This window comes from Chionomys nivalis, chromosome 12, assembly GCF_950005125.1.
Source record: "Chionomys nivalis chromosome 12, mChiNiv1.1, whole genome shotgun sequence".
In the NCBI taxonomy this organism is placed as follows: domain Eukaryota; kingdom Metazoa; phylum Chordata; class Mammalia; order Rodentia; family Cricetidae; genus Chionomys; species Chionomys nivalis.
The window spans coordinates 5,037,449-5,050,089 of record NC_080097.1 but is presented as its reverse complement, the minus strand read 5'-3'; the positions used below and the strand labels follow the sequence as shown (position 1 = coordinate 5,050,089).

At 40.3% G+C, this 12,641-nt stretch overlaps 1 protein-coding gene across 3 annotated transcripts in view; it reads right to left on the bottom strand.

The window, feature by feature from the left end:
* Positions 1-12,641, bottom strand: part of Uggt2 (UDP-glucose glycoprotein glucosyltransferase 2) — a 106,330-nt gene that overhangs the window by 13,063 nt on the left and 80,626 nt on the right. For all 3 annotated transcript variants that reach the window (XM_057786285.1, XM_057786287.1, XM_057786288.1), the window contains 5 exons: positions 10,857-10,941; positions 7,781-7,863; positions 4,221-4,316; positions 3,319-3,403; positions 2,616-2,798 (listed from right to left, as the gene is read on the bottom strand). In XM_057786285.1, coding sequence (XP_057642268.1) covers positions 2,616-2,798; positions 3,319-3,403; positions 4,221-4,316; positions 7,781-7,863; positions 10,857-10,941 — 532 coding nt within the window. The remainder of the gene's footprint in view (positions 1-2,615; positions 2,799-3,318; positions 3,404-4,220; positions 4,317-7,780; positions 7,864-10,856; positions 10,942-12,641) is intronic.

The window sequence follows — 12,641 nt, the reverse complement described above, 5'->3', positions numbered from 1 at the left end:
TGTGGGATATCACACACACTGTGGGATATGACACACACTGTGGGAATATCACACACACTGTGGGATATGACACACACTGTGGGAATATCACACACACTGTGGGATATGACACACACTGTGGGATATGACACACACTGTGGGATATCACACACACTGTGGGATATCACACACACTGTGGGATATGACACACACTGTGGGATATGACACACACTGTGGGATATCACACACACTGTGGGATATGACACACACTGTGGGATATCACACACACTGTGGGAATATCACACACACTGTGGGGATATCACACACACTGTGGGGATATCACACACACTGTGGGATATCACACACACTGTGGGGATATCACACACACTGTGGGATATCACACACACTGTGGGATATGACACACACTGTGGGATATGACACACACTGTGGGATATGACACACACTGTGGGATATCACACACACTGTGGGATATCACACACACTGTGGGGATATCACACACACTGTGGGGATATCACACACACTGTGGGATATGACACACACTATCACAAAAGCACATAGCTTGTAGTTCCTCAATGAGTGAATAAAAAAAGTCTTTTAAAAAAGTTTATTTTATGCATACTCTAACTGCATGTATGCCTGCAGGTGAGAAGAGAGCATCAGATCTCATTCTAGATGGCTGGGAGCCACCATGTGGTTCCTGGGAACTGAACTCAGGACCTCTGGAAGAGCAGGCAGTGCTCTTAACCGCTGAACCATCTCCCCTGCCCCGAGAAAAAGTCCAGATTTGAAAAGCAGCTTAAGGGCCAGGCATGGCGGTGCACAGCTTTAATTCAGCACGTGAGAGGCAGAGGCAGACGGATTTTTATGGATCAGAGGCCAGCCTGGTCTACAAAATGTGTTCCTGGACAGCCAGGGTTGTTACACAGAGGAACCACGTCTCCAAAACCAAAAAAGAGTAGCTTAAATGACAATGCTAATATATTTTAACTTTTCTTTTTCTGTTTTAAAAAGATTTATTTATTTAAAGTATTGAAGTGTGACTCATATCTGTGTAACATGTGTGTGCAATGCCTACAAGAGGCCAGAGGAGGGCACTAGGTCCCAGGGCACTAGATCAAGCTGTAAATACTAGGAATAAACTTGAGTCCTCTATAAGAGCAGCAGAGTCCTTCTAAGCACTGAGCCCGCTTTATTCTCTACTGGCTCAAGCTTGCTAAAAGAATACCAGTGTAATGTTGAGGGGAGGAAAAGAGTTTTATGTTTTAAAATCTTACTCTTTTTGAAATGAATGTATATGTGTGTGTGTGTGTGTGTGTGTGTGTGTGTACAGCTGGGTACATATGCCTTGGCCTGAGTGTGAGGTCAGAGGACAACCGTATGGGGTCTGTTCTCTCCTTGCTCTTTCACGTGAGCTCCAGGGATGGAACAGGCCATGCTAGGTTTGTACATGGCAAGGCCTGTACCTCTTGAGCCATTTTTCTTGCCAATATATTTGGCAGTGCTTTCTTATGACCACACTTGCTTTTCCTGCTTTAAAGATTGTATTGTAATAGTTGAAGTTAACTTGGAACAAAATAACAGTACAGGAAAGTAAACCAGTCCACGTTTTCCTCCTCCTCTGTGCTGCAGGATGGCTTTGGACGTCTCATCCCTCTGCCTCTGTCTGCTGAGTGATACACTTACAAACAAACAAACATCAGCATACTCAGTGAGCATAAGCTAGTTCTAATATAGAATTTGAAAAACATACCTTCTGTCCACACTATGCAAATTCTATCTTATGCATTTAGTTTATGTACGTTTATAGTTAATAATAGTGTGATTAGAAATTCCGTACTTTTTCAAATATTTTCTCGAGTAATGATTATAAAGATACTGAAATGAGGTAAAGGAAAAAATCCATAACTTTTTTTTTAAAAAAAAGATTCATTTATTATATATACAATGTTCTACCTGCCTGAATGCTTGAACTGCAGACCGGAAGAGGGCACCAGAACACATTATAGATGGTTGTGAGCCACCATGTGGTTGCTGGGAATTGAACTCAGGACCTCTGGAAGAGGAGCCTGTGTTCTTATCCTCTGAGACATTTCTCCAGAGCACCATAACGTTTATCTATACAAATCTTGAAGCTGAGGTGGTTTTTAAATTATCTCCAGCTGAATTTAGAGCCTTTAAGTGACAGACATAAGGAGACTTGATACCTGTTTCAGCTGCTGAGGGTCAACAATGACAAAGGCTGTGTGCAGCCACTGGTGTTTCCAGCAAGAAGAAACAGTTACAAAGAAGACCAGCGCATAGCCACACAAATTTATGTAATTGTTTACAGTCACTAATATAGGCACGTCTTATTTTTATCTGCCAAATTTAAAAAAATGGCTGTTTCAGCCAGAAGCTACCATTTTCTAAACAAACAGTACTTCTTACTACACTTTCAATCTATCCATGTTCTGACAGATTGCTCTTAAACTTAAGATCCTCATGAATATCCTACAATCAGGTCTTGTATGTCTATGAAGCAACAACGACAATGAGTAAGCAACAGAAGTCCCTAGGTTCATGTTTAGTTAGAGGCAAAGCCACACTTTAGTACCACAAATAATTACCCTTATTACCTGATCAGCATCAACAAATATGATCTTGTCCACAGCTAATGGAAAAAGGACGTCAAGGAAAAGAATTTTGTAACCCCAGATGACCCGTTGCTTTTCAGTCTGTTGATGAAGCCAGCGGGGCCACTTGTACTGCACAAGTTCGTATTGGAATCCATATTCCTTAGCCATGTGAGGAATCACCTCCTAAACACATATACAGAAAACCAAATGCATTTCAGAAGACATTTACTATAACATTATTATAAATTGATTGGAGAATGCCTAAACACCACTTTAACAAATCCTTCTGATGCTATTGTCCACAAGTGTCTCTTACGGCCTTAGCCTGCAGCAGCTCCAACACTGCTTGAAAGTGGCAGAGCCTTCAGGAGCTGGGCCTGATAAAAGGGAGTTAGGTGACTGCGGGTGAGGGTATCCTTGTAGGGGATACCGGGACCCTAGCTTCTCTTCTTTTCCTTTGTTTACCATGTGCTCACACTAGGTTGTACAGTTGAGTGCCAATTCTTCTTTAAATAAAAATTACACAGAACTTTTATAAACTGGTTAAGAATTGGGGATATAATTTTAAATTCAAAATTGTAATTTGGGTAAATATGCATTTTAAAAGGCCAACTTTGAAAAAGGAATGTTTTAAGAGCTTACAATGACAGCAAAGAATTTAGTAACAAACTTTAGCCACACTGTAAAATAGCAACATGCTTACTTTAAACGTTGGGGAGAGGTAATTCTTCAGAAACCAGAACTTCACTGGTGTTTTGGTGTTCCGCAGAACAGAAAGCATCATAACCCTATGGAAGAGAACACGAAACCAAATACAGGTAACACCCTACTTTTTCAAAGGCTTCTAAATATTTAAGAGATGAATCGAGTTTTCCATTATGAATTTTCCATTAGAATCAAATGGAAATATTTTCGGAGATTAAGGTTGTTACAGTATGAAGTGTGTAAGGACCAAGTAGCTAGTGTGAAGAGCTCCTGTTACTGAACTAGCGTCTAATTCTGGTGTTACTGTGTGATAGACACGGCCTTCAAAACCCACAGAGACCTATGCACCCCAAAACTCCATCGTAGATTGCTTCAGTAACCGAGATGCATGTGCCCTGAAAGTTCTCTTTAAAGAGCTAGTACCACGAGGGCATTAGTTCTAGGGCATTCTCTGCCATCCTTCTACTTACACCCCTGAAACTATTCTTTGAAATCTGAACACTACCTCCTTCTTTACCGATATCCCTTCCTGGGGAAGGATCATTTGCTATGCACATTTCCCTTACTTTGCAACTTGTTACATATAGGGTGTTTCCTAACCTTAAAGAAAATCATTCTAAATCAAACCAAACTAATGAAATTTAAATGTATTAAAAATTACACATAAAGAAGTGAGGTGCACAGCAGTGTGCACCTTGTTAATACTTAGGTAAAAAGAACTCACAGTAACAGCTCCTCGGCATTACAGAGGACACTATTGGCTCTGGTGTGGAATGAAGCTAAATATCAAAGAAGTGAAAGAAAAAAAAGTTCTTTTCTTTTTTGTAGGTTACTCTTTCATTTTGCTGAGTTCTGACTATGTAAATGCACAACTTACTGAAAATATTAGAAAATACTCACCGTAGAAAACGTTCATATAAATGGCCAGAGGCAACTGAAAAAATGTTTAGGATGTCATTTTCCTTTCTGTCATCTTTATGCAGACTTTTTGTGAAGCTTTAATAAAAACACAGGACAGTGGGTTCTTAGTCTATATGTATATTATAACTACATACATCTAAGTAATATGCACAATGTACAGCTGTGACTTAAACAAACATTTATCATAACAATTATGAGCTATTTATATTAAATGTGACGGTATTTTTGAGGTTTATAAACTTTTCTTCGGACATGGAACACAATTAAACTTTCTGCATATTAATGTGGTAGTAACCTTGAATTTTGGGAATTGCCAGAGTTCTTTTGAGAACCAAGAATGAAGTATAGCCTACTATGTTCATGTATAGTATATTGGAGCTTACACAGGCCAACAGTGTAAATGTAACAGTGATCTATGGGACTAGAACAGGACCGGCTGTGGCTCACAAGGTTCTCGACTGTAAATGTTCTAACAGTGATCTATGAGGGGGGGGGTGGAGCGTGCGCGCACACACACACACACACCTATACCTTTTCTAAAAAGTGACTGCTTAGGAATTCAAGGCAGGAGGATTTCCAATTCAAAAGTCCACCCTTTGTTAGTGAGTGAATCAGAGAGAGAGTGAGAGAACCTGTCTCAAAAGAAAACAGTTAAAGAGTGTAAGAGACAGAGGGATGGCGGACACTGGGAAAACAAGGCCTCCCAATAAACAGAAGCGGAGCTCGTGTGACCTCACAGAGACAGAAGCAGTGAGAATGGGGCCGCACAGGTTGGCACCTGGGCTTTGTGTATGTACTATGACTTCCAGCTCAGTGTTTTTATGGGGACTCAAAGAGTGTGTGAAGGACTGGGTGTGATTCTTGTGTCTTCTTTTGGACTCCTGTCTGTTTGGTTGCTTCTTTTTTCCAATTCCTATGTATCTTAGTAACAAAACACCATGACTAAAAAGCAAGGTGGGGAGGAAAGGGTTCATTAGGCTTACACTTCTACATCACTGTTCATCACTGAACGAAGTCAGGAAACGAACTAAACAGGGCAGGACCCTGGAGACAGGAGCTGATGCAGAGCCATGGAGGATGCTGCTTACTGGCTTGCTTCCCATGGCTTTCTCAGCCTGCTTTCTTATAGAACCCAGGACAACCAGCTCAGGGATGGCACCACCCACTATGGGCTGGGCTCTCACCCATTATTCACTAATGGAGAAAATGCCTTACAGCTGGGTCTCAGGTGAGGCTCCTTCCTCCCTGGCAACTCTCAATGCCAGCCAGCAGACTGTGTGTTAGTCTCTGGTGACACACAACACCAGCCAGCAGCAGACTGTGTGTTAGTCTCTGGTGACTCACAACACCAAGCCAGCAGATGTGTTAGTCTCTGGTGACACACAACACCAGCCAGCCAGCAGACTGTATGTTAGTCTCTGGTGACTCACAACACCAACCAGCAGCAGACTGTATGTTAGTCTCTGGTGACACACAACACCAGCCAGCAGACTGTTAGTTTTTGTTTGACCTTACTTTATTTTGTTAATGTCTTCAAGAAGCCTGTCTGTTGTCTAAGGAGTGACCGGAAGGGAGCAAATCCACAAGGGGAGGAGGTTTGGAGAACAGGAAAGAGTATAGTGAAGGGAATTCTAATGAGAATTTTAAGAAAAAACTATTTTCAATAAAAGAAAAAAATACAAATGAAAACAATTTGAAAAGCCCAGATAAGTAAACAAAAATATTGCAAGAAAATTCAGAAGGGCCAGGTTAATTTGGGCTGTTCTTAATGTACATGATTGGTGTGGAAAGCTTTCCTTTAATCAAAGCCTTGGTTGTATCGAAGCACATGGCTAAAGTGGCCACGGTTCAAGAACTGCTTTTTGTTTGTGGGGCTGGAAAGATGTCCCAGAAGTTAGAGCAGATCCAGCTCCAAGTGTCCCTACGACACGTCACAGCTGGCTTGTAACTGCACGTCACAGCTGGCTTGTAACTGCATTTCCAGGGCATCCAGTACTCAGTTCTGGCCTCTGCAGGCACACACAGCACACAGATGTCTACTGAGGCAAACACTCATATACATAAAATAATAAAGCTAAATTTAAAAATATTTTGGCAAGTATCAAATATTATGATGAGTATTTTTAATTTCTTTGTAATTCTGAGAAAAAAGTTACTACATGGGCTAGTACTACAGTTTTTATTAACAAAGAGTAGGCTATAGAAAAAGAGGCATAAATTGGACCAAGTCCAAAATGACGGTAGTTCTTTTGACTGTAGAACAACAAAATCTATTTAGGCTGCTGAATCCACTTGGTTTAAAGTTCCTATCTTTGACTGAGAGGATCATGTGTTTATGCTCATAAACTCAAAGTCCTCTAGTCAGCTTTAGCTGTCAACTGTCACAGACTACAGTCATCCGAGACTACAGTCTCAACCAAAGGACTGTGCACATCAGCCTGTGGGCTGTCCTGATTCTTACCTGATGTAAAAGGCCCGGCCCACTGTGGGCAGGATCATTCCTTGCACAGGCCATCCTGAAAGCTAGCTAAGCATGGATCTGGGTAGACCAGCAAGCTGGTGTGTTAGGGGAACCATTCTTCCCCTTTTTCATGCTCGGAGGTGCGTGTGGAACAGGCCTTCTCACAGGAGAAAACATATTGCCAACATGGACAGTCACAGCGCTCAGCTCAGCTTGGGAAACATGCAATGGTAAACCTGCACCAGCTTTGGGACTTTTGTTGGTATTATATGGAAAGAGGTTATTTTTATCTGCTGGGCAGTACACCTTTATTTAAAAAATCTCTCAGGAAAAGAGGAGGCAAAGGAAGTGTAGATGGAGAGAGTTTGCGGCTCATGCCACCCCAATACCCACTGCCATGTCCAGTCTTGTGTTATTGAACTATACATATATGAATCAAGCCTTCTCTTCCCTTGCACCCCTCCCCCGTTCTGTGAGCTGGGGATGGAACCTAGGGCTCCATACATGCTAGGAAACAACCCCCACACAGCTACACACAAAACCCTAATGTATGTTTGCTTTTTTAAAATTAACAATATGACTCACAAACAGCCTATGGCAGTCATGGTTGCAACCATGCTGGATGGCCTTCTCCTCTTTGAGGCACACACCTCGTGTTTCCTCACATAACTGGGTCCTTTCAGTCTAACTACAGCTCTTGAACACCATGTCCTGTAGGAAGAATCTTTCCCGAGGTCCCCAGATGGATCTATACCCCCACCCTTTGTTTGAACAGTATTCTATTTTTAGCATTTTATAGCTCCAGGTTCTTTTTAAAAATTATATCAATCTCTGGCAATTTTTTGCATGTAATGTTGGTTCCGACTGTTCCCCCACCTCTCTTCTCTTCCCCTCACCCCGCCAGCCTCTTTCCCACCAGCTCCAGGTTTCTATGTTAACTTTTGTGTGTCTCTCTATGGCTCCTGGGAGAGAGGGTCTGTGCCTTTTTACTTAGATCTTTGTCATCTGCAGAGTTTCTTCATTAATATAGTTACATCATTAAAAATATTTTATCATCAAAATAACTATTGAAAATTACCTTTTAATTGAATCCCACATGCCTCGATTTTCATGTTTGTCAGCAAGGACATCTTCCTTAATTTTACCTGATTTTTTCTTTACCTAGACAATGTGGAAAGAGGAAATTTAGAATTTATAAAGTATGTCATATAAGGCAAGAAATTATAGTGATGTAAGAACATAGTTATGGCTCACAAATCCAGGTCATGTATTAACATAATGTTATAAATTAAATCTTATACTATCTTGTACTTCGGTTCTGGGGAAACAAGATCTCAGAAACTGTTCTGTTGGTTCCCATGAGAACAAACAATGGGCTTCCACTTGGGTTTGAGATTTTGCAGTTTAAGACATTCCTTGAGATCCTTTCTCGTTAGTCACATAATTTAGACCTTTTTCATCCTTGCTAATGACAGTCCCCTTCCTCTTCCTGTGGAGGTTCTAGTGACGACAACTGCTCTCCAGTTCTTCTATTGAGCACAGTTAAACTCCCTGTTCCACAACTGCATCCATCTCTCCCGCACGCGGCGGATGAGAGAGAACATGGTCTCTCTTCCTTCCCTCTATGCCCAACTCACAGTGGTATTTGCAGATACAAGAACTATTTCCCTAGTTCAATAAAACACAAATATCTGCCTTGCAATTTTCCAATTCTTTCCACAGCATATAAAAGCCAGCCACTAAATTATTTTGCTGTGGTTTTGTGTGTGTGTGCTCGTATGGAGCTTCTATGTATGCCCACAAGCTGTAGGCGCCCCACAGGCCAACAGGCACTGGATCCCTTGTTAGAGCTGCAGTTCCAGGTGGTTCTAAGACCAACCACTGTGGTGCAGGAGGCAGTCCAGCTTTCCCCAAGACAGCAAGTGCTCTTACTGCTGAGCCTCTCTGCAGCCCAAGACACTCAATTCTTAGTCTTGGTGCTCAGTTTCAAAGGTTCGTCTTAAAAATAAAAACCCACCCTAGTGCTACATACATACCCAAATCTGCTATATACCTTCCTTTTTTTTTTTGTTTTGTTTTTCAAGAGTGTTTCTCTGTGTAGCCCTGGTTGTCCTGTGGCCCCAAACCCAGAGATCCACCTGTATGCATTCTGAGTGTTAGGATTAAAGGTATTCACCAACACCACCTGGCTACTGTGTACTTTTTTTTTTTAAAAAAAACATGGTTCTTTATTCAAGAGTGTATATTTATTTAAACACAAGCATTTTATTTTATTTTTTTAAATATTTATTTATTATGTATACAATATTCTGTCTGTGTGCATACCTGCCGGCCAGAAGAGGGCACCAGACCCTATTACAGATGGTTGTGAGCCACCACGTGGTTGCTGGGAATTGAACTCAGGACCTTTGGAAGAGCAGGCAACGCTCTTAACCTCTGAGCCATCTCTCCAGCCCCACACAAGCATTTTAGACTGTCTATCAAGACTTCTTACATCTAGAATCTGACCTGAATGTGCCTGTTTTTTTTATTTCATTGTTTCTGCTGATTTTGTGTATTTATCTTCTATCATGTGCTGGCTCTACACTCTAAAACTATGATTTTCAGTTTATTGTAATCTTATTCCAGAGATGGATGGCTATTTCTGCCAGATATCTGTTTACTGTACCTATAGAAAACTAGTTTAGTACAATTTAAAGTTAAGAATTCCCTGGAATATTTGGTGACACAAATTTGGGCTGATGAGAGATAGTTTATTATGTTTCATCCTTACGTTGATGAAAATGTCTTCTAATAAATTACTATTTTATGTAGATTTTGCATTTTAATCTGTATTAAATTACATGTAAATTAAATCAAAATGACAGTGCAAGTGCTCCAGGATATGCAGTGGTCCTGGGAAACTTCCAGGACCTCTGCATCTCCCTTAGTGTTTTCTTTGTATTTTGTTCTTGTCAGTTGTTCCTTTAGCCATTTTACTAGTTTTCAGCAGGAGGGTTCACTCCAAAGGGAAACTATGCCTGCCATTGTTTAAAAATTCTTTTTTTGTTCCTTCCCCCCTCCTTTCCCCTCCCTAAGCACAAGGATAACGTTATTAGGTTTAAAATAAAAACTCCAAGGCAGCTTCTCAGAGGAGGAGCATGGACGAGAGAAGGAAAACAGTATGTCCAGGGGGTGGATGCCGAGGCCTCTGCTCTCACACGCATGTTCACCATCAGGAAATAGACACACAATGAAAAATAATTAATCTTTAAAAATTTTGTTAAAATTACTGTTTTGACAGTAAGCAAGATATAAAAAGGCTATGAGGTGGTGGGTGAGGGAGAGGAAGGGAAGAATGACAGAGAAAGGCCTCAGAAGAATGAGGTAGCAGGATCTCTGAGTTTGAGGGCAACTTGGTCCATACAGCACGTTCTGAAGCAGCCAGTCTACACAGTGAGACACTGTCCCCACAACAACCAGCAAGAACAATAAATGCCTAGTCTTCATCCCTCTCTTTCCAGGACTAAGTTTGCACCTGTGTCTTGACTCATCTCTAGAGCATGGTGCACAGTATTATCTCCTAAAGATACAGTCAGTATCCTGATATAATTATCTCCTAAAGATACAGTCAGTATCCTGATATAATTATCTCCTAAAGATACAGTCAGTATCCTGATATAATTATCTCCTAAAGATACAGTCAGTATCCTGATATAATTATCTCCTAAAGATACAGTCAGTATCCTGATATAATTATCTCCTAAAGATACAGTCAGTATGCTAATATAATTATCTCCTAAAGATACAGTCAGTATGCTAATATAATTATCTCCTAAAGATACAGTCAGTATCCTGATATAATTATCTCCTAAAGATACAGTCAGTATGCTAATATAATTATCTCCTAAAGATACAGTCAGTATGCTAATATAATTATCTCCTAAAGATATAGTCAGTATTCTAATAACAAAATCTAAGCAATACCATTCCTTTTGTCTTCAAAATCCACTTTCATAACCTTAATTTTGCTTTTTTTCACTGAGTTACAAAGCAAAATTTTAGAGAACCAAATTGCTATTAAACAAAACGAAGAGGATCCAAGGCACTTGTTACAGCCTGTAAAAGGTGTGCACTAAAGCCCGTGAAAAGTGTGTGAGAAAGCCCGCACAGACCTGCACTTTCAGTATCTTGCTCTTAAAAGTGTTTAACATGACAACAACGTTGCCTGCATCAGACTCTGAGTCTGTTCCTTCATGCCTAAAAGAGAAGAACACAAATACCCGTCATTTATTCAGTAATAGACTATAATATTGATACAAATAATTTCCTTACAATAAAATTGTTTATATCATATAACCAATATATATACCGAAATGTTATAGTTAAATATTTAAACTTATTTTAATATTAAGATGATCTAGAGGCACTTATTAACCTTAATAATCTAATTATTCATAAGGCTTACATTCTTGCTTATTTTTGCTGAAGTATGAAAAGGCTTTGGCAAAATTCAGATCTTTTAGCTGACATTGATATACTGATAATTAAAATGAGAGACTATTTCTAGACTTGAAAGTTTTCAATTTTAGAGGAATTATATTGTCAAAACTTTCCAATTTCCACCAGCATTTATTTATTAAAAATTGTTTTTATTGAGCCGCATATTTTTCCCTACTCCCTCCCTTCCTCCCTCCATCCCCTTCTACCCTCTTCCATGGCCCCATGCTCCCAATTTACTCAGGAGATCTTGTCTTTTTCTACTTCCCATATAGATTATATCAATGTATGTCTCTCTTAGGATCCTCTTTGTTGTCTAGGTTCCCTGGGATTGTGATTTTAGGCTGGTTTTCTTTGCTTTATGTCTAAAAGCCACTTATGAGTGAGTACATATGATATCTGTCTTTCTGGGTTTGGATTACCTCACTCAATATGATATTTTATAGATCCATCATTTGCCTGCAAATTTCAAGATGTCATTATTTTTTTCTGCTATGTAGTACTCCATTGTGAAAATGTACCACTTTTTCCTATCGATTCTTCAGTCGAGGGGCATTTAGGTTGTTTGCAGGTTCTGATTATGACAAATAATGCTGCTATGAACATAGTTGAGCACATGTCCTTGTGGCACAATTAAGCATCGTTTGGATATATACCCAAAAGTGGTATTGCTGGGTCTTAGGGAAGGTTGTTTTCTAATTTTCTGAGAAATTACCATATTACAAATTACAGCCCTCCTCCCTTTCTTCTGGCTCTAAAATTCTTTCTGCTTCCTCTTCTGCTATGTTACCTCAGCCTTGGAGGTGATGGCATAAATGTCTCACTAAACTTTTGTTTCCTTGTTTTTCTTTTTGTCTTTTTGGTGGTGGCTGTTCACTAGTCTGGCTGATAACTAGATTCTGTTGAACAGACAAATACATTTTCATGGAGCAAAACCTGAGGGGCAATAAGCTAATGTTTCGCTAGTTCTGTTGACATGCACAGTGATGGAGACATGAGGTTTTATATAAAATCTAATGTCTCACTGGTTTAGTTTTCTGGGCTCAGAAAGCCAGCTGGTGTGTATCATGGTCATAGCAGCGTCTTGTTTCTTACCTTGGAATCATGGATAGGCAGTAGCTCTTTTTCTGTCAGGATCTCAGTTTTGTTCTATATGCCTCTCCTGGGAGTCAGTTCTCCAACCCTTACTAAGTAGTGTCTGAACTTAGAGGACAGGTCCACTGCAGGAGTCACTTGAGTAGGCAGTGGGCAGACAAATACTGCGTACACCAGATATGCCTAGATGTTATGGTTATAGACTCCACCTGACAACAAGGCATAGAAGCTTAGTTTTGGGGTACGATTTAAAGTCTAGTGCCATGAGGGCCTTTTGGGTGCTAGGTTTGCTGGGGTGGGCTTGGTTTCGGGGTTCAGGGCAAAGTTGTACTTACTTCCTAGTACACCAGCTACTGCCAACAGTT